The 20,851-nt window shown below is 38.5% G+C and overlaps 2 protein-coding genes across 6 annotated transcripts in view; both read right to left on the bottom strand.

The window, feature by feature from the left end:
• Positions 1–12,801, bottom strand: part of HTT (huntingtin) — an 80,254-nt gene extending 67,453 nt beyond the window's left edge. For all 4 annotated transcript variants that reach the window (XM_027686721.1, XM_027686722.1, XM_027686724.1 and 1 more), the window contains exons 1-5: positions 12,526–12,801; positions 6,607–6,690; positions 6,041–6,161; positions 2,399–2,458; positions 359–438 (exon numbers count right to left, since the gene is read on the bottom strand). In XM_027686721.1, the coding sequence (XP_027542522.1) occupies positions 359–438; positions 2,399–2,458; positions 6,041–6,161; positions 6,607–6,690; positions 12,526–12,626 (446 nt within the window). In that variant the 5' untranslated portion in view covers positions 12,627–12,801. The remainder of the gene's footprint in view (positions 1–358; positions 439–2,398; positions 2,459–6,040; positions 6,162–6,606; positions 6,691–12,525) is intronic.
• Positions 12,802–15,051: 2,250 nt separating this feature from the next.
• The window catches only part of GRK4 (G protein-coupled receptor kinase 4), a 40,815-nt gene continuing 35,015 nt past the window's right edge, over positions 15,052–20,851 (bottom strand). For both annotated transcript variants that reach the window (XR_003534782.1, XM_027686552.1), the window contains exon 16: positions 15,052–19,490. Coding sequence is in view for 1 of the 2 variants with exons in the window: in XM_027686552.1 (XP_027542353.1) it covers positions 19,437–19,490 (54 nt within the window). In the remaining variant the exon portion in view is untranslated. The remainder of the gene's footprint in view (positions 19,491–20,851) is intronic.

Raw genomic sequence — 20,851 nt, 5'->3', positions numbered from 1 at the left:
ATTATTTTTAATTCATACTCAAATTCTGTGGTATTATTAAATCATACAAAAATATACCTGTTAGCTATATAGAATGTAGGAAAAAAGGAAAATAAGTCTTCTGAATACAAGAATACACTTAAAAACCACAAGTCATTGTCTTCATAAGTTTTTCCCCCTCTTCCCCACAGTCATGTATAGCACAGAACTAAAACTCCATTAAAACGAATCAAATAAAGCTACTCCGGAGAGAATAAGGTGGTAGGAATTCCTCCAACCTCCTAATTACCTATTTAAAACTTCAGAACAGTAACCTTTTGTTAACATCTGTATTTCTTTAAAAGTTCTTTGGAAAGTTCATTACTAGGGATGTGTTTACCTGCACTTTTGAGGCCGAACTAGATGGGCAAGCTCAGCAAATCTCCAGAGTGCAGCGCGTAGACTTCTGGAAGCACCATTCTAGACAGAGAATTGTTACATTTAATCAAGCAAAACCATTTCCTAAAAAACCTGCCTATGATATACAATATACAGTATGTATACTAGAGAATATATTTTACTTAAACAGATAAAAATGTAAGGTGTCTGGAAGCCATAAATTTCCTTTAGCCAAAAAGAAGTCAGTTCCATGACTACTTTCATTTTTCTAGCTGGTTTTAGGAATTTTCTGAGTGGCCCAAAATGAATAATAAGCAACACCATGAAAGAGAAGGAAATATCTGAGATCTCTACTCTGCTGAAATCTGCTTAAAATACCACAGAAAAAGGCATCAATCAACAAAGAAACACTGATGATATGAGAGTCTAAAAATCACTGGAACACTTGTAGACATATAAATGCAGCAGAAAATTGACAGCAGTGAAGATATGCAAATAAATAACATTCAGCTTCTGAGCACACCAAAGGAAATAAATCAACATACTGATCTGTATCACTTCACAATGGTTTGACTGCTTAAGTTTAGTATCTATTTGCCTGTATTGACACCTTCAGTTGTGCACCTGACTTGAGCCAGAATGCCCTTACATTAGTGTCTAAGGATTTAGTACAGCTCCTTAGCATTGCTGGAAATAAAGAAAACCATGGAAGTCTAGGAGAAAGTGTTTATCTAATGTAGTTGAAACCCAACCAAAGTGCTTCTCAAATCAAGTCCCTCTGAAGACAGAGCTGAGATGTTTAAAACCTGTCATTTCTTTCTTTCTTTCTTTCACTCGTGTATCAAAGGCTTGCGGTCTTGTTAGCATGATAAGCTAAAAATACTTGCATCTGAATTACAAAATGCACTTTTTTCAGGTTCACAACCAAACAACAGATTCTGGCATGGCTCCTAAAGTGATCCAAAACTGATGTACAAAAAAACTTTAGTCTGCTGGCTGCTCCTGTTACCTCTCTCACACCTCTGTCATGAATCTGAGAGCACCTTTCAAGAAACACATTCCACCTGAACAATAAAATATTTCCTCCTGCAGCTGCAGCGCAATGTGCTGAAATTTCAGAGCAATTTATATGTTGGTTGTTTTCTGTTAATTAGATATATGTCCATTTCCATACCCTCAAAAATATTGCACGACATTAAGGCATAACAATACAGTAAAATATTCCTCCAGGGCCTACAAGTCGTCCAAATCTGCTAGAAGAAAAGCTATGCACATTGCTTCTGTGACTTATTTTCTAGAGTTCTAGCATTCCTCTCCAAAAATAACAAAAAGCAATATTATTAGTGTGTGACAAATAACACCCATATTTTCTCTCTATACAAGCCTGATTCTATGTTTATAGTTGCAAGAGATACGATTTCAGTAATATTGTCCTGAACACAGCATTTCTCTTTTGTAGTCACAGACTTCAAAAAGGCTATTACTGAATTTCTTTCTGTGACCATAATTAAATTGTGACTTTTGGTGCCAAGAAAGATGCTTCAGTATTTTTTCTACGCCTCTGTAAGAAGCTGTAAGTACACATCACACATTCATAAAGTAGTTGTAGCAGGTCTTCGAGCCTTGATCAAATGATTCCTCCAAGAGGTTGTGTCAATTAAGAATGTCACTGTCCTCCATCTACTTTTCTCCACCCTTTTGCTTCAAGTTGTTCTTTCCAGCTCAGTTAGTGGAGCAAACATCATGAACATGCCTTATTCCTTTGGGTTGGGAGTCACTAAGGTTAACTCAGACTGCTGTTCGCACCAAATGCTCACACATTTTCTGCCAGATAAGCTTTCAGGAGTGGTTAAATCTGAAAAACGGGGCCAACAGTGAAGAATTCAGTAGAAAAATACATTGAACAGTCACAAATCCTTCCAAAATGAAGCTTTGACCTTGATCTTAAAAGACAAACCATTCATTTACATTAATGCTACATTCCAATATATTAAAACATGTAATGAATACCATATTTCAGAAGGACATGAAAGAAACTCACCTTTTTAATTTCTTTATATAGTTCTAACTGTAACCTGGGAAGATTGGAATCCATCAAAGCCTGCAATAAAATGCATTGAGAACATACTGTATCAGAGGGGAGGCAGTTTACAGGAACGACGTCATACTTGCAATAGAACAGCTTCAAAAAAGGCGCAGAACTGTCTCATGGTCCCTATATTTGATGTATAACCAAGAAAGTGATAAACACTGAGGAGGGACACCTTTATCCTTCACACGAATCCAGACAAACTCCACAAACTATTTGCAGTTAATATTGACTGCTTTATCCACTCTACCTACAAAAGGCCATATGGGATCAGACTCCAAGCAGAGCCAACCCATCGTGCTTTCCAGCAATTGCCAGGAACAGATACTCAGGAATAGAACATTAAACCACAAGAATAGTATTCACCAAGCAGCAAGAGGCATCCCCTGCTATACACCCACATTGCCAAGCAGCCTCCTACTATTTCTCAAACTGAAGCTGTATTTGTACCGTTACCTTTAACAGCCCTTGAAAACCCCCTCTTTCATGAATCAGCCTATTTTCTGCATCTATTTATTACCACAAGGTGTCCTGGACACCACAAGTGTCACTTCCCAAGATCTGATCAAGCACACAGCGACAGAGTACACCTTGTAGTTTGAACCTGCACTCTGGCTAAGAATCAGTGTATGTGAAACAAAAGTAAGCACTGAGAAGTAGTAATTTTCTGTTCACCTCAACTTTGCCATTCTCTATCTTTGAAGTATCAGAGAATACAAAAAATACGAAAACAGTTCTGCTATATATAATCTCTTCATGCAGAATAATTTGTATACATTTGGTTACCCTTGCCCTTCCAGTTTTCTTTCTAGTGTGTACTACTATTTCTGAACATGACCACCACCCCTTCCTGAGATGAGAGAAGAGCTCCATGCACCGTGAAAGTGACTGCATCGTGGGTTCATACAGTGCTTTAACGTTTGATATTTAATTCTTTATTCCTCGCTCAATAATTTATTAATTTCTAATTTTCTAACTGCCTTCCTGGCCACCAGTCATTAAACTCACATCTTCACAGCATTACTCATGGTGACTACAAAATCTTATGATACACAGTGAGCTGCAGGCAGCAACTGCTTAAGCAGGGTCAGTGTAGTGCCTGTGGCTCCTCCAGACCACAACCTAAAACTGTATGCCCCAAAACTCCATTCACCCCAATTATACCAGTCATTATAATACAATTGTATAACTGGCCCAGAAAAATCCTACCTGGGTTGTATCTTTCTATTAACATAAGCACCCCACTACAGACTGCAGGTGCCTAAATGACAGCAGGTAGGACTTACTTGACAAAATTTAGGTTTTTATGAGACTTTCATTGCCCCCGTATATAAGTATATCAAGCAACACAAAAAGGCACCAACTAGTATTTAGATTCAAGGCTAAGTTGTCCTTACAACACACCAAACTAGAGCAACTCTTGTTGCTGGTGTAAAACTATAATTTTAGCGGGCTAGAATTTAAAATGCCATCAGAAAAAATTGTAAGCATAGTCACTCTAAATAACTACAATAATAAAACCCAATTACTGAGACCAACTGTACTCCAATCTGTGTGAAGAGTCCCACCAGTATCATTAGCACAGAGAATACTACAACATTGTGCATCAGCTTCAGAAACAAGACAGCTTGACCTTACCCACAGAAAACTGGTAAACTCTCAAATTGGTATTTTTTCTTTGAAAGGTATCACCAAGGTTGTTTAAATTTTGAGCCATGTATGTTGTCTTTGAGATTCTGACATATAAGTGTAGTGATACTCTAAGATGACCTACAGAGTCCTTGTCTAAAGTTACATGGTCAACCTTGTCTAACACAGAAGTGTTAGTTTTTCAGTTAGACTAATGAGCATAAACTCCAGACACGTAGTTACACCAGTAATGCTTACATCTATATTCTCCAATTTCAAGAGAGAAAATACAAAACATCTACCTAGCAAAAGAATTAGTCTCTAAAAATGCCTGAGGTACTAAAGAAAGCTGAACTTGGTCTAAAATGCAAGCTCAGGGGTCCAACACCTCTGTTCCACTCATCACAAGCATCACTGCAACTTGCACAACCAAAAATAAAACTGCGCATCTTTTTGTCACTGTATTTATACACACAAGAGTGTCTGCCTAAAGACTAAGTTGCTTACACACAGCATGAACACAGAAACAGAATACAAACTACAATCAGCTTCCATAACAGTCTGATACATCCATGTTGTTGGAATATCACACTGTTACCATTTCAGAGCTATGACCAACTGGCAAGTCTAAGGACTGATAGAAGACTCTGTCATTTAAAATCACTTCAATCTTTAAAACCAAACCAACTACCATACAAGCGTTTGGAAAAAAAAAAAGTTTTTCAAGTTATCTTGAACCATGCCAGAAAGCAACGATATTAAATAGATTAGGGAATTTATGAGGTAAGTTTTATACCAAGCATATGTAAGAGTTTCATGAAAAGTAGGAAGTTTGCATTCTTCAAAACAGTTTCAGAGCATCTTTTAAAGTAAATTAAGTTAAATAATAGTGTATGCATTTTACAGAATGCTCTCCCACAAACGGAAAGACATTTAAATCAAAGTGAAAAGAACAAAGTTTCACAGGGCAAAATAAAAAAGGAAGGCACTTGCACTTCCTCATTCCCTATCATTATGGAATACACTACATAATGAGTAAGCTTTCTTCACACAACTTTCAGCCACAAGCTCAATCCCCAAAACTTAATTCCTTCAGATATCAAATAAACAGAACGTAACTGAGGAAATCCATAAAGAAATAAGGATGTTTAGTTTGCTTGCTTCTACACACCCCTTCATGCTAAAGAAAATTATTATTTGCGTATTTCTAAAGCACCTAAACTTGCATCAACTAAGTTAATTATGCAGGTACCTAAGGTTGACTTAAAGTTCAATTATTTCTGGGGGAAAAAAAAAGGGCAAGTGAAGGCAAATCTGTCCTGAAAGCAGTAGCTCCAAGGAATTACTCAAAAGGTTCATTTTAAGATATTTTGAATCACGATTTAAACCTTGCCTGACCTCCTATGAATGCCCATCTGCTGTTCTCCAACAAGCCCTTCACTCTGGATCACAGTAGGGGAATACACAATCTCCAGAACACCATATTTATCCTAAGTACTGCCTAAAATCTCCTCCTACAAGTCTCAGCAAATCACACTACCTGAATTGGGGCATACTACTAGCCCAGAATTAAAAGGCACTACAGCTTTCAAGCAGCTTTTAAATAATATTTTTACCTTTCCTCATGCTAAGTGTCTTTATGTTTACAGAACAATAATAGAGTATTTCTCCCACACAAGATGATTTTAGAAAAGCCGACATTCTTGTTTTGGTTAACTTGAAGAGAACAAAGTTAATGAACAACTAGAATAGACTAGATTGGAACAATGAATGACAGAAGACAAGTTAAATATGTTGATCTGGGCATTAGAAGCTCTCTTAAGAGCGTGTACAGAATTTAGTAAAGAAGCTTACTTAGCCTCTTACATTATGAGGTATTATTGAAATAAGAAAAGCAACTACAAGAACATTAATGTGAATTCATACAGGACAGTGCATCAAGAAAAGGCAAAATGTGGTTCTTACTTTAATAACTTTATTAAGGCATTCATCAGCAACCATCCGGACGTCAGATTCTGCATCCTCACTGCACAGGAGAAAGAGTTCCATAGCAATGCCCAGCAGCTTCTGAAATTCTGGAGAATTTCTAAAGAAACAAACATTAGAAAATTACAATGTGCACTCTGAAAAGGAAACACTAATGCTGGTTTTGAAGGTGTTTTATAATCCAACTACACATATATTATACACACTTACACAGGAGGAGAAGACATACAGCGTATTAAAGCACTTCATTAGGAGTTGGGACATCATTTCCCTGCTCTTTCCTACATAACCTGGCAAGGTGTTTGGCCTCTGTGCCTAAGTTTCTCTGTCTGCAGTAGAAGGATAATGCCTACTCTACGAACAGTTAAAACAAAAGTACTTACTTCTTCAACTTCTTGGGATGGTTAAAAGTACAAAATCATGTCATTTCAATTTTAAACAGAAATTCAGCACTTGAAACCAGCAATTATCAGGAATCCTCCGAATAGGTAACACTACCAAGTTGCTATTCATTCTAATGCAATAAATTAAAGACATTGCCTTACCTTAAAGACTGAGCAACTATGTTTTCACATATTGTTAGACAATGGTTCACTCGATCTTTCTTGGTAGCTGAAAGTTCTTTCTTTCTAAAGGAAGAAAATAATGACAGTGAGTCTGAGACAAGAGTTCAAAAGTGACCACTGAAACATTCTTGCTGGAGCAGTGTCTAATGATTATACAAGAAAAAGATGCACTTTCTGGTCATTAGATAAACAGCTATATACCAACCACCTGTAATCTCAGGACCTCATCTGCCAACTGCTGCTGAGAGCAGGCAGGACACAAGCAAAGGGAAGGACATAAGCTTAGAAAGACAATAAACCATTTAACAGGGAATATCATATTAATTCTATAATTCTGAGAAAATATTTTGGAAAGAAAAATGAAGAAGAGTAAATGGAAAGGAAAGAAAAAGTGGAGCATACCTAGAACAAAGTGAAAATAAAAGACACTGATAGAATGAAAAAGGTTGGGGAAAAGAAGCCATGAGAAAGAAAAATACCACTTTTAAAAAGACCTTCCTCATACATAATATCATCTTAGACTTGTTTTGTCTGCCAAGGTCTTGAACTTGAGTTCTATTAAATGGACCATATTGCATCTGAACGGCAAAGGATGACAAAGCAATCCAATCATAGACTACATTCCTCCAAATGGTAATTATAAAAATAGCAAAGCTCAAGGCACAGTTTCTGCCCATCGAGAATCATGTCCCTACAGTAACACTTGGTATAGCCCAAAGTGTACCAGAAAGAGAATAAAATTCACAAAATCAAAGGATGTGCATCTACAAACAATGCAGAGCACAATATGAAAAGCTTCTACTTCACAAAATCTGTTTAACATTCACTTCAACATGACATAAGCTCTTGGAATAGCAGCTCTTCCCTGCTCCACCCCCAACAAAGGAACTGAGAACAGAGAGCGAGACAGACTCTCGACCATGACTGTGAAATTTTATTTCAGCGTGCAGTATCTCCTACTCCTAACTTTACTGACACAGAATCACTTCTAGGAAAGCAGATGTTACTTTTAAATAATTAAGCAGTAGCAACACTAGAGCAAAACCACACACCCAAAGGTACTTTTCCTGAGTCTGTTTCACAATAAGGAGTTATCAGCTCCTTCACTCACATTCACACAGAATCTTTCTTTTTGTTTTTCAAGTGAAAACTGATCATCTGTATTTTTAGTATTTAATTTTCTGTCTTGGCAAAAAATAGCAAAACTCATCAAATAACAAAACAGTGTCTCTGAACTAGAAGCTGGAAAAATATCTGAACAGCCTTAAGCTGCATTAATACCATTACCACAACATTAAGGACCAATAGCAAGTAGCCAATGAGCACAGTAAATTAAGCTCACTCAAAATACAGTGTTTGACAATTTTTTTAAAAGAATTACACTGTAATATTTAAGAGCTTTAGCTCAAATAATAGTACAGTTTTGGTAAAAGTCATTCTTTGCCAGTATCCCTGTCTTTTTTCTTCCATCGGGCTGGAAGTGGGGGTTGAAAAGTGTTACGTTATTCCCAAGATTTCAGTTTTTCCCACAAAGATCCTCTCATCTCACCCCAGAAATACCTTCCATTTTTAGAAGTTTAAGGAATAGCTCTGAACAAGGCCATTTTTTCCATTATGGTTTGGCAGCACTTTATTTAGGCAAGCTACAACATTCCTCAAAGAGGATCCCTTCTTGGGCTTGTGCTCTTAAACCACTGGCAGAACATGAGTAGACAACTTGAATTTGACCAAGATACACAATGTCTTTCTCTCCCTCTTGAAAAAGCACCAGAGTCTTGGGCAGCATTTCAGATCATCTCTAACAAAACACCAAATACTCCCCAAGATGCCCATCTGATTTCATAACGTCAGCACCACTGATGTGAACAGCCACCTCAGAAAATAAATCATTTCACCTTTCAGGATAATTTTGCCCAGCATTGCCCACATCTCTTATGAGCACCATTTTCAGCACACATTCAACCCAAAAATAGAACAGGCACATCTGAACTTGCACATAAGCTCAGTATTCCGGACACAAAACACATTAAAGATACTGCTGAATGAGACTGCTTTCAGAATAAAGTTCTTTATTATCTACACATAATATAGCCCTGAGCAAGGCAGGCAGTGCTGTTCAATACTGCTCAGACTAATACAGATCAATCTCTTGGGCAGATATCTGTAAACACAGAGCTCAAGTAACATTTAATCTACCACTGAAAATTTTGCTGAAACAACTAACTTAAAAATTAAAAAAGGCCTGGCTAGAGAAAATTTAACTTCTAAAAAAATTATTTAAGGAAATGAAAAGTGGAAGGAAAGCCCCAATGTATATCACGTGCATGCATACATTTTCTGTGCCTACAGAGGGAGAAGGGTAACAGAACAGGATCCAGAGAGAACATATGATTTTTTTATTTAAATACAAAAATACAGCTCTATTCAGAAGTATTATGAAGTCCTGAGGCAAACTGCTGATGAGCATACCCAGGGGGTCAACAACAGCATCACGCATTTGATGAATCAATCACACATATCTAATGAATAACAGAAGGCAGGAGATACTGGAAGCAGCAGTTATCTACAGGAAAGCTTCATCTCACATGCAGAGGAGTTTAATCTCCTGCCTACTTCTACAGACCATCTCTAGCCAGGAAGATTAATGAACAACGTAAGAAAACCATCAAGCCCGGATAATTTTCCCCTCTGAGTCCTGATGAGCTGACTACAAAGAGATGCATCTCAACAATGCTAGTTTTTATTAGACCTTGAAATTAAGGATATGTTACGAGGGGAGAAGTTCTAAAGCTGAACCAGCAATAAGAAAAAGAGCCAAACCAAACGGCTTGACATTAATCTTGAGAAAAATAACAGGAAACTAAAAGCTACTCTATTAATAACAAACAGAACTATGAGGGGGTCAAGAAACAAACTAAGTCCAAATATGGGAGACAATTGAAACAATATGTATTAACACAGGCAATGATGGGTAGTCAAGTTAACTAGAACTGGTCTACTAGACACTCTAGAAACGCTAATTCCAAAAACACCATCTAGGAACCACCACTGCCAGGCAGGGCAATACGTATTATCCACACTGTTCACGTGGTCTTCAATGAAGCAAAAATTCATGATACGCATCCATATAGCACTAATCAAGCCAATCTGCGACCACAGCTCCAGGCAAACACAAAAAACCCAGAAAAACTGGTGAATACAGAAAAAAGCATATTGTTGGAGAGCACTTGGGCTTTTGCAGCACCTTTTGCTGTATCGGTAATGGTTAGAATCAAGTGTTTTAAAAAAAAATTTAAAAAAATTACAATAATTGACTATTAGAACAAGTTGACAAGAGAAAAGGTGAAGAATCTACCTTTGGATTAACCAAATAAAAGCTAAATATCTTTCCAGAAGAAATACTAGCAAGTCATTCTCTCAGCTGACAAGAAGTAAAAATGAATAAAATGTAAAATACAGGATGTGTGATGACCTGTCTGCTTTTTAGTTTCAGTGAGTAAACTCTGAATTTTTACATTATACTAATAAATTTCTAAGTTAGTGGGAGCTTTGTAATACAAAACACAACACCCAATTTAAAACAAAATCGAAGAGTCTGAAAAAGATAAAAATGGATAAGGAAGAAAATCAGATGCCTCAGCAGAAGTGCATAGAAGCAATATGACAGAGAGCTCAAATTAAGTTTCCATAGAAGGGAAAAAAAACCCCCACAAGAGATAAGAGAAGGGACCAGACACTGACATCTGACTGTAATGCATAATATAAGCATAACACATGATTATTGCTGATTAAAATCTCTTAAAACAGAAAAAGCTCTGACTTTCTTGGTAAAAGCTTGGATTTGATTAATATTTTAATAAAAAACTAAAGACAGGATATCAATATTACCAAAAGTTCTGGAGTCATTGTCTTACAACAAAGCGAAGAAAAACATGGATGCATGTTGTGCAAACAATAAATTCTTCTCTACTTCAATCTCTCTGATCTTAAAACACTTCACAGCAGGAGACAGCCCTCAGTAGGACACAGGATCCAGACAGAACTACAAAATATTTAAGTGCTATTTACACAGAACCATAAGGAAGATGAACATAGAGACAATTTTCCTTTCCAGTCCATTACAAACAAGAAAAAATAAATGCAGACAGTATTGTGAATTACATCCAAGATGTCACCTGCCATTCCACTACAAGTTTGGGAAGCTTCAGCAAAGGCTGTCACAATAGCCTTTCACTGGCTTTTATAAGGCTCAGTGCTGTCACTGAATTTGTACTGCTCCTGGGGGCATGCAATCCCATCAGCTTCCTGAAAACACAGCCTATTTTTAAACACAAAGCAAAGTCAACAAGGACAACTACAACACTAATTTTTTAATGTTCAGAGTAGAATATGTCTAAATTTAGACCACCCAAACCAAGCATGATATCCCTCAGCAAGCATCACAAAGAATTTTCAGGATTTTCTCTTGAAATACCACAACTTGTCTCATCAGTAACTTTCTAGACAGACTTTTTGAACTGCATATAGGAAAGACTAGAAATAGATGGTCATCCATTCCCCATGTCACACAAAGTACTAGTATAAAAAATGCACACCAGTAAGGTATCTAAAAACAATCAGCTCATGAAGATGAGTTTTTTCACCTATTATGCACCAAGTGTGACGATGCATTGAGACTGTTTGAGACAACACTCTCCAAACAGAAACAGTCCCAACAGTGATAATTTAGTTGGCAACTATACCAGAGTGTGCTGTGGGAGCAGGTGGCCCAGAGCCCAGAGTCGTCGCTTCCTCTGCCAGCACCGTGTGAAACCACCAATTTAGGAGTTACCTGCTCCCCAACCCTTCTGCTTCCCCCATCTCCCCAATAGCTGGAGAAGAAGTAACAGTGTGACTCATGTCTTTATCCTGTAAAAACCTGGGTCTTTGCACCTGCTCAACAAAAGCTATTTTCGAGGACACAAATGCAAGGGGCAGCACTTTGGTACTGAACAGCTCCTTGTCCTCCAATAATGCCTCCTGATGGGACACCAGAGCATCTCATAGATATAATGCATTTGTCCCTTATGCTTAAGAAAGCAAAAGGGTATCAGGAATATTTAAACTAATCCCTATTAGGTCTCTGCGCAGCAAGTCACAGCACAAGACTTTAAACGAAGTTTATCACAAACAGACATATCCACTTATCCACAGCAACTCCTTCCAAACCTTTCAGAGCTCAGACTTCAACTCCATTCAACTTCTGAATTCATAAATGTTAATGCTTGTTTTTAACTTCAACATGAACTTTCAGGGCACTGTTCTGACAAGATCGAAGAAAACCAACCAAGTGACAATTGACACTCTTAAAGATATGGAAGGGAACTACAGAATGGAAGAAATTTCTCTTGCTCAGCCCTGAATCCTTATTTCAAGAAACCTGTATAATCAGCTGGAGGGAGCTCAGTGAAAAGACACTCATGCAGAAAGAATCAAGCACTGAAAAACAAGGTCTGTGAGGGAGGATTTCGAGAGTTACCAGAAAAGAAAAGGTTGAAAGGAGTGCTTTAAGTTACGCTTAAGGGGTTTTGCCTTTTTTTGCAGCAGTGTATCAGCCGAAAATAAGGTTTTCCTTCCTAGACCCAGCCTGTGAAACCCACACAGCACCGCTGTATCCCCCGTTCATCACCCGCACCGCTGAATTTTCAAACGTGCTCCCCCTGAAAGTTACTCCGCACTTAAACTTCAGCAGAGTCGGCGGCAGTAGCAGCAGCACCCGGACAGGTTTGCGGAGCCGCCTCCTGCCCAGGACGGGGCAGCGCCGGGGCCGAGCGGAGGTGGCGGGGCGGTCGCCCGGGACCGGGCGGGGCGAGGGACACGCGTGCGAGGACCCCCCAGCCCCGAGCGCGGGGCACTCACGGTCTCTGCAGCGGCTCCTCGGGCAGGGCAGCCGGGCCCTGCTGCTGCTGGAAGGAGCGCAGGGACTCGAACGCCTTCGTCAGCTTCTCCATGGTGGCCATGTCCGCTCCGCCCGCGCCGCCGGCACCGGCCCGCGCTCAGACCCGCCCTCTCGAGGGCGCCCCGGCGGGCCCGAGCGCTGTCTCACCGCCGCTGCCGCTGCCCCTGCCCCGCTGCCGCCGCAGTGCCGGCGCTGCGCGGGCCCGGGCCCGTCACAGCCGCGATAATGAATGGGGCGGGCGCCGCCCGGGGCCGCGGCCGCCTCCCGTCCGCCCCGCCGCCATCTTGGACCCGTCCCGGCGACCCCCGCGTCGCCGCCACCCCGCCCCCACCGGGCCGCCCCGCCTACCCCGGCCCGGCGTCACGCGCGGGCACGCGGTAAAGGGGCGGGCAAACGGGGAGAGTGACAGCCGCTCTGTCCAATCAGAGAGCGGACCCCGCCCCTCCCCGCGCGCCGGAGCCGCCGGGTCCCAGAGCCCGCCCGGCGCTGCTCTGCGGCGCCCCCTGGTGGTGAAAGGCAGCCGTGACCCGCGGCCCGTGAGGGGCTGGACCTTCCTCAGGGGGTGCTCCTCGCGCTTCTAAAGCACACGCTAAACACACAAGATACAAGAGACAGTATACAACATTTAAATCATTGATTAGATTACTAAGCACTTAAAAAGAAAATCAACAGTATTGTGAACTTTCCAATTGTAACCACTGATTTTAATACTCGCTGAATACAGATTGCAAATGACAGCCGATGAGACCTGGTAATTCAACTTATATCTCAAGCACATGAAACTGGGTGCCAGCAATGGAAATGGAGAACAGCTCTCGGAACTATTAAGAAAATAAATTTTCAGTAATTCGACTTGGTTATTGTTAGCACATATGAACAAAAGAAGTGAAGCTCATGTCTCTGAATATTCAGGCCAACAGAAGTCATCACATATTCCTGCCAAATATTCAGTAACTCAGCGCTCTGCCAGTTAACTTTATTAGCATGTTAATAAAAGACAAACCATTTGAAACATTCCTCTGCAGTAAACCTATCCACAGTACTGAAAGCAATTCAATTTAGAGCAAACCCCTATTTCATTATAAATGTGTAACAAAATGTGGGCTATCAAAAAAATATATTTTTCCCCGATAAAGCTTGCAGAAAGGTTTCTCTGGAACATGTGGATGATCATGAATTTTTTATTTAGCAAATGATACATGATAGAAGGTGACAGGCAGAGCTGGACTGCTGCACACACTGCGTTAATTGCATGTGTCACTCCACACTTTCAAATAAACTTAAGCACATTAAGAAGAGCATAAGCTCTTATAAAAGATTAAACAAGCCACCAACCAAGTCACTCCTTGCAAGCCTGCTCTGAAGCTTTAGATCAAATGTGTGCCAGTCCCCTATGGGCTGCTGACTCACCGGCAGGAGCGCCGAGGCACTGCCTGCCCACAAGCACATCCCTCTTTGTTCTTCTTGTCCTTCCGAACTGGATCGGCAGTGGGAGCCCTCTGGCTCATTAAGCAGGAGTTGAAACAACTGTAAGACAACTCGGGGGCATCAGGTTTTTCTTTAGTGAGTACCTTTATCAGTAGGTACTCCCAACCCAAATTTACTGCCCTATGGTTTTGCATGTATCGTGTCACTGATCCTGCCCCACAAACAGCCGCATTGGCAAAAATAAAGTCATGTAAAACAAGCAAGGGGCAAGAAAAAGCAGGCAGGGTTAGAAATGGGCATTTTTGTGAAGTCAGCATTACCTCAAAGAAAAACGAAGTCACAATTTTAATGCATTAACAGTGCACACCTTAAAGGTTATATGAAATTTAGTGGATGACAATGGATTAATCTCAGCCTCCAGGAGAAAAAAAAAAAGGAACATGCTCTTACCTTGTCTATAAGGTTACCTCTGGATCTAATGTTTTTAAGAACAGGTTGGACAAGCATGTCAGGAATATTTTTCGCTGTCCTGTCACACTTTGGCCAGTATTTCTGCATTCCTGTGAACGATTCACCAGGTAATTGGTACTACTCAAATAATCCAACAGACTTCACAAGACTGCTGGCCCACGTGGTTTGACATACGCACAGATAATCTGCAACACGCCATGGCACAGTTGTATTGTTGTTAAAGTAATTAATTTGAAGTTGTTTTGTGGAGCATTTCAGTGCTTAGACCTTTAATTCATGTCATAAAATTACAGTAAATGTGTTGATGAAAAACAGCACATCCCAGCAATTTTTTCTGCAAACAGAAATTTATGCAGAAATCCAGAGTCAGACCATGAGATAAAGTATCAGTTGAGACAATATAATAGAGCTAGGGCACTTTTTCCTGGATCGGACTATCTTACATTTGTAAAAAACTTACAGTATGCAATACATATTTTTTGCTTCAAGAAATTGTAAATTTCTTTTTCAAATTGCAATTTTTCTTTTTATTCCATCCCAGATACCATGGCAGACATGGTAAATAAATCACATTAGACAGTAATAGATGTGGTTGAGATATGCGGCAGTGTTTTGCTTTTATTTCAGGAATTACAATGCTAGAACATCCAGGAAAACAGCTCACACAAGAACAGTCAGTGGTTTGGAGATGCTGGAACTAACACATCACATTTAACGGTCAGCTTCCTATGCCTTGAAAGAATTCTGGTGTTTTGGACACATCTGGAACATGACAAAAAAGTTACCTACATCTCATGTGCAAAACTCAAGTTACACCACAAGAACAATTATGAAATAAAAAAGAATTGTACATTCAGCAGAAGAGACATGATAAGCACCAAAATAAGCCAGGCAGGTAATTAAAATCAAAGTAAACATGAATTCCGTTTAAAGATGCTTTCCAATCATTCAAATTTTTGAGGACTTCGTAAAGAGAAGTATTTTCTGAAAATCTATACTAAAATGAAGGTGGTAATTCCAATGTTAAATTAATGTAACACTAAATTGTAAACCATAGAAAAATATTCCTTCTGTTGACTTATTTTAGTAACTTGTAAATAAGTATTCTCTGAACAAATGGCAATGAAAAATTTCTTGTATTTCTTGTTCAGTGTTGTTTGAAAAATAATTGGAGTACATTCTAAAAATGGATTGTTACTGTATTTGATAGCTTCTATCATTGATTTATAAATTAAACTATTTCATTCTGAGATGGAGACAATTCTCTTTCATAACCCTTCAAAACTACTGTTTTAAGATTGATTGGGGAAAAAAAAAGACAACATCTATTAAAGGCTAAGATTTGTCAATAATGCTCTTGTTGTCACAGAAATACCACAGGTTTTTTCCTATTTAATATTATTTTTAAATTCTCATTTTTTCAGCTGAGACTGTTTTGTTGTTGTTATAATCCAGAAACATAACACCATCTCTATAATGAACACTACACCTCAGGGGGGCCAAGGGGAGGAAGCTGACAACTTTTTTAATAGGAAAAAAAACAACCCTGAGGCATGAAGATTCTATTCTGTTGGTCACAACATTCAAAAGCATTAAGTAAACCAATAAGATACTGGTACATTGTTTCACAGTTTCTGAATTTTGAGCTAAATAGAGATTCATGAGGTACACACAAGCAGACATTGGGACTTATGTACACAAATGCTTGGAAAACAAGCCACAGAAAAGGAGGGTTGATCTCATGCAAATAACTCCATGGAATTCCACAGATCTTTCCAAAGCTTGCACCAGCTGGGCTATTGGATTGTCTCACTGCTATTAAAGCCTTCTAACACATAGATCAAGAATCTCAATGAAGTCATACCGAATAAAAAGAATTTTCTTGGCTTCCCCCCTGCCACAACAGTTTATTGGGAATAAAAGGCTACATAATCAGTCAACACAACCTCCTGCCTTTGCCCTTCTTTGTCTCAGTTGTGTCCTAAAAAAATCAAGATATAAGTTCATGTTAAATTTATCACACCACAATATTTTGCTTTCAGGTGTTCTCCCTTCTCCTTACCCCTTCCCCACTTTCAAAAGGCATCTCCAAGCTCCCAATACTCCAATAAAGATATTTAACCCACGTTAGTCACCCTAAACACCAAAACATCTTCATCTCCACGTACCGTATAAGGAGAGTTATGTTGATGCTTCCAGTTTCCTGTCTTTTCTAATTCTTTAGGGGATTCACATTAGAAAATATCTAGTCATTATTATGTGGTTGTATTTCTAACTAAAAGGGACAAATTTATAGTAGAAAAATGCCATTTTGAGCCTGCTGGGGAAAAACCAACCAACCAAGAAAACCCAGACCTCAAAAGGAATGGAATTTAGGTCTGAATCCTGCAAACATACTCCACCCAAAACCAGTTCAAAAGTATTATTGAGAATTTATGAAAAAACTTGTGAAATGAAACAAAATAAAACTTCATAAAAACAAACAAATCCTCCACTTTTTTACAAAGAGTTCCTTGTCCAAAGAAGCAGACATGTAAATAACCACTTTTTAGGAACAATTTCCCTTCTCTCTTCATCTAGTCTTTTTTTTTTGCAGAACCCTGGAGAATGTGTTGTCTCACCACTCCAAAATAGAGAAGTTGATTTTATTTTTTTTAAGTTAAGATTCCTCTCCATCCAATGAGGAAAGAAAATTTTAAATACATGATAAATAAACTTGCAGATTTTTTTTTAATCTATTAAAGCCTATTCCTGTATTTTCTTCATAAAATTTACTCAGCTTGTGTCCATGGTATTCTTGCCCAAATTTCAAGTTGCTCTATGCAGATATTAAATCCAGACTGTCACCCCATATGCCCAGTCTTAATACAGCCCCCTTTGCCTCAGAACAGCAAACCTTAAAAAACTAATCCCCTTAATCAGGGAAAGGATGACTTCTGCAACCAGGTAGGTATTTATAAAACACTTATACTACTTCCCCATTTTTGCATTCCCATCTTTTTAGAGTCCTTCTATTACTGTGGTACAAAATTAAGAGGGTCAGGTCAGACCATGCCAGCTCATTGTCTCACGCATAATGGTTCCAGCCAACACCCTCACTTCAGACATTTCTCTTTCTGTCAAGCCTCCCAGCCCTTCACTATTACATCAGACCATCTTCCAGTAATTCATTCAAACTCTCGCTCCCTCTGCCAATTTCTCTTTGTACTTTCCACAACAGTCATTTTGGTGTCCTGTGTGCTGCTGTAGACTGCAGGAAAAATGCACTAACAACACAGGAAAAGAGTCTCTCATTCCTTGTTTCTGTGGCAATTTCAGATAGACACCAGCTGAGCCCCAGTAGGATTCTGTAACACACTGGTTTTTCAACTTTTTTTGAATTCTAATCCATCAAAACATTTGTCTTTAGAGACCAAATACTGTGAATTAAAACCTGATGATGGGCTTGACAACCAAATGTATGTCGTGAGTTTCTCAGAAGCAGCTTAAATTTCTTCCACTGGGTCTGTGGATCACAAGCAGAGACCTATTTGAGGTGGGGGGCTACTCAGTTGCTCTGTGTGCACAATAAATGTGTGGTCTGGTTGGTGCCCCAGAGATTTGAAAGGAAAAAAAAAAAAGCATGTTCAGTGGAGACAAATCTTCAGAATACAGAAAAAAATATGTAACTAAAGTCATGTCTCCAACTCCAAGAGCATTCCATTATATTTTAAGTCCCTAACTCAAATTTTGAAAACAGAAAAGGCTCTTAATGAAATCTGCTCTTTAAATTGACTCTCACACAGAGATTAATAGTTTTACTGGAAACTTTACCAAATAAAAAGTCTGGCATATGTGAGTCCAGAAGAATGGAAGTTTGACTAGCTTTCAGGCAGCTTTTATCAGTTTTACTAATGAACATCAAGTAATCATAACAAACTTCAATGCCAGCTCCACATTTGTGTTCAGCAATCATTAAAGGCAGGTTTTAATGTTTCTGTTTTAAAAGGTTATAAGAAAAAAATATTTACATAATTAAATTTGCTACTTCAAATTACCTTGCCTTTTCCTCAGTGGCAGTGATCGCTGTCAACTCCACAACATTGCATATTACAACATAATAAGCAGAGAGGAGGTTAGTAAAAAGAGCCCATGCTTTGTTTTTTAACCCATTATAAAATTATAACATCCTAAATAGAGTTAAAAACAATTTCATTTACAGAAAAAAATAAAAAGGTGTCCCCACAGATATAAAGAAATCCTTTCAGTAAAGACAACAAACTTTTCAAAACATAGTTACAAAATTTTGGCATAGGTCTATTTGCATGGTTCATGCCAAGAAATTGTATTAAGAGGATGTGTAAGATGGATAGAAAAAAGAAGAATGGGGCACTACAGTTTGTTACAGGATTAAGCTAAATGTTCAGAATTCTCTTTATACAGAAATACAGAAAGGTATTCTAGAGAGCCAGATAGTAAAGAGCAATTCCTAATAGCTGGCCACAGTGCACTGAATTCCTTTTTTTTTTTCTTAGCAGTTGCTTGAGAGATACATTAGGTAATAGCACTGCCATGCTGCTGGATAGTACCAGAATTATTAAATTCATCAGTACAGCAATTTTAAAGTTAAGAAAACTGCTAATAGAGATCCTAATTAACAAGAAGAGTTTTACCAGGACCATACAAAGTCAAGTTACACTGATGCCATAGATATTATCTCTGTGCTTTAAAATCCTTTTAGTATTCCTAGATTCATTCCACTGAGAAAAAAATAATCAAGATAAATCAAATTCATACAGAAACACACTCACTCAAATGGCACTCATTGCTTTTTGTACAATTAAGCTTTAGTGAAAATATACATCTTAAAACAAATGAAGTACAAATGTACAAAAATCCTTGAACTCAGATAAAAAATATATATAATACAATTTGCTACAGAGATATAAAACATTTAACGTTTGCTCATCCTTTCTGATGAGAGTAAAATGATTTAAAGTCTGGAGGACTCCTGCTCATCATCGCTGCAATCAGATTTAAAACAGACCTGCAAGAGAAGACAAACAGACAACTCAGCTGCAGAACCGACACAATTGTTTATTTGTGTGTTTTATGGGCAACAGAAAGGCTGTAAGGGTGGCTCTTTCTCCAGCACGTTTTATTCCATACTAACTAAATGCTTTAAGAAAAATCAAAGGAAGCCACAATCCAACCCCAAATCTCAAGTCATTAAAGTTTCATTTAACCTTAAGTTCTTTCCTCCTTTTAACTTCACAAGACAACTAACTGCAGTCTTACTACTTCAAAACCAACTGAAAACTCTCAAACCATATTCATTTTTTTTAGGACTCTCTCAATACATAGAAATATATCTTGGGACAGTATGAATCTTGCTGATTTGGCTGGAAAAGACTACAGTAAGACACAAGCTTTATCTTTAGCTGAGATTATTAGTACACTCAACAATCCCTCCTATTCCACCTACGTGGGAGAAAAGTGAATTTGAAAAGGTAAACTAAAAATGATGGTACTATTATACATTCCATTAGCATTGTATCATTTTAGGAAGGTGAATTGCCAGCTGAAGACAAAAAATTTCTTCATACAATTTTAATACACGGCCCTGCTGTGGCTACTTAATGATACACTCTGAGCTATTTTAAAATTCCATTTCTGCTTGAAAGCAAAAGTAATTTCTGCCAAAGTGTTTGCTACTGGAATATATTCATACTTCTCAAGGTAATTCCACTCTAAGTGCAGGCATACTGAGCAAGCAGAATTGGGTATAACATCTTCAACTGCAAACCTTTTCAAATAGCCTATTTCTTACATCCTATAGGCAAACACAATGTATCATGTCTTTTAGGTGGTAAATACTCACTTCTCTGAACGTTTACTAAAGAGTGTCAGGTGTGTAAGAAAAGGCCGTGCATTATCAGGTATGTCAAGATATGTTGTTGTTTTGTGAAGACATGCTGTTGTTTTGTTTAAAGGCATTAAATTACCTAAGATATTTTAACGTTTGTTTCATGGTGCTTCTTCCCACTCATTAATTTGGGGGATATTTCTACTTATTTACTTTTTTATTGGATATATAGTTATTTTTGCTAAGTTACTTATATATGGTATTACAGAGGGCCTCAGTCACCTCTGAAGACACCTCCCCAGAAGTTTTAATTAAAAACTGGCAAAATATACAAGGAGCAAGACTCAAATTAACCTCTTTAGTAAAGAAAGATCTGTAGCACAGCTTCTAACAGCACCCACTACCTTTATCCCAGGCAACTAGAGGAAGACAGAATGCTGATGGAGGAAAACCTCCTGGAGTTAGAGGGATTGCCACAGTTTCTGAAACGCAGTGGAGGGGAAGCCATAACAAACCAGATTTCATTAGTTTCAGTATTCAGC

The sequence above is a fragment of the Neopelma chrysocephalum genome, unplaced genomic scaffold, assembly GCF_003984885.1.
Source record: "Neopelma chrysocephalum unplaced genomic scaffold, ASM398488v2 Primary Assembly neopelma1_71, whole genome shotgun sequence".
NCBI lineage: Eukaryota > Metazoa > Chordata > Aves > Passeriformes > Pipridae > Neopelma > Neopelma chrysocephalum.
This window is presented reverse-complemented; position numbering and strand designations above follow the sequence as displayed.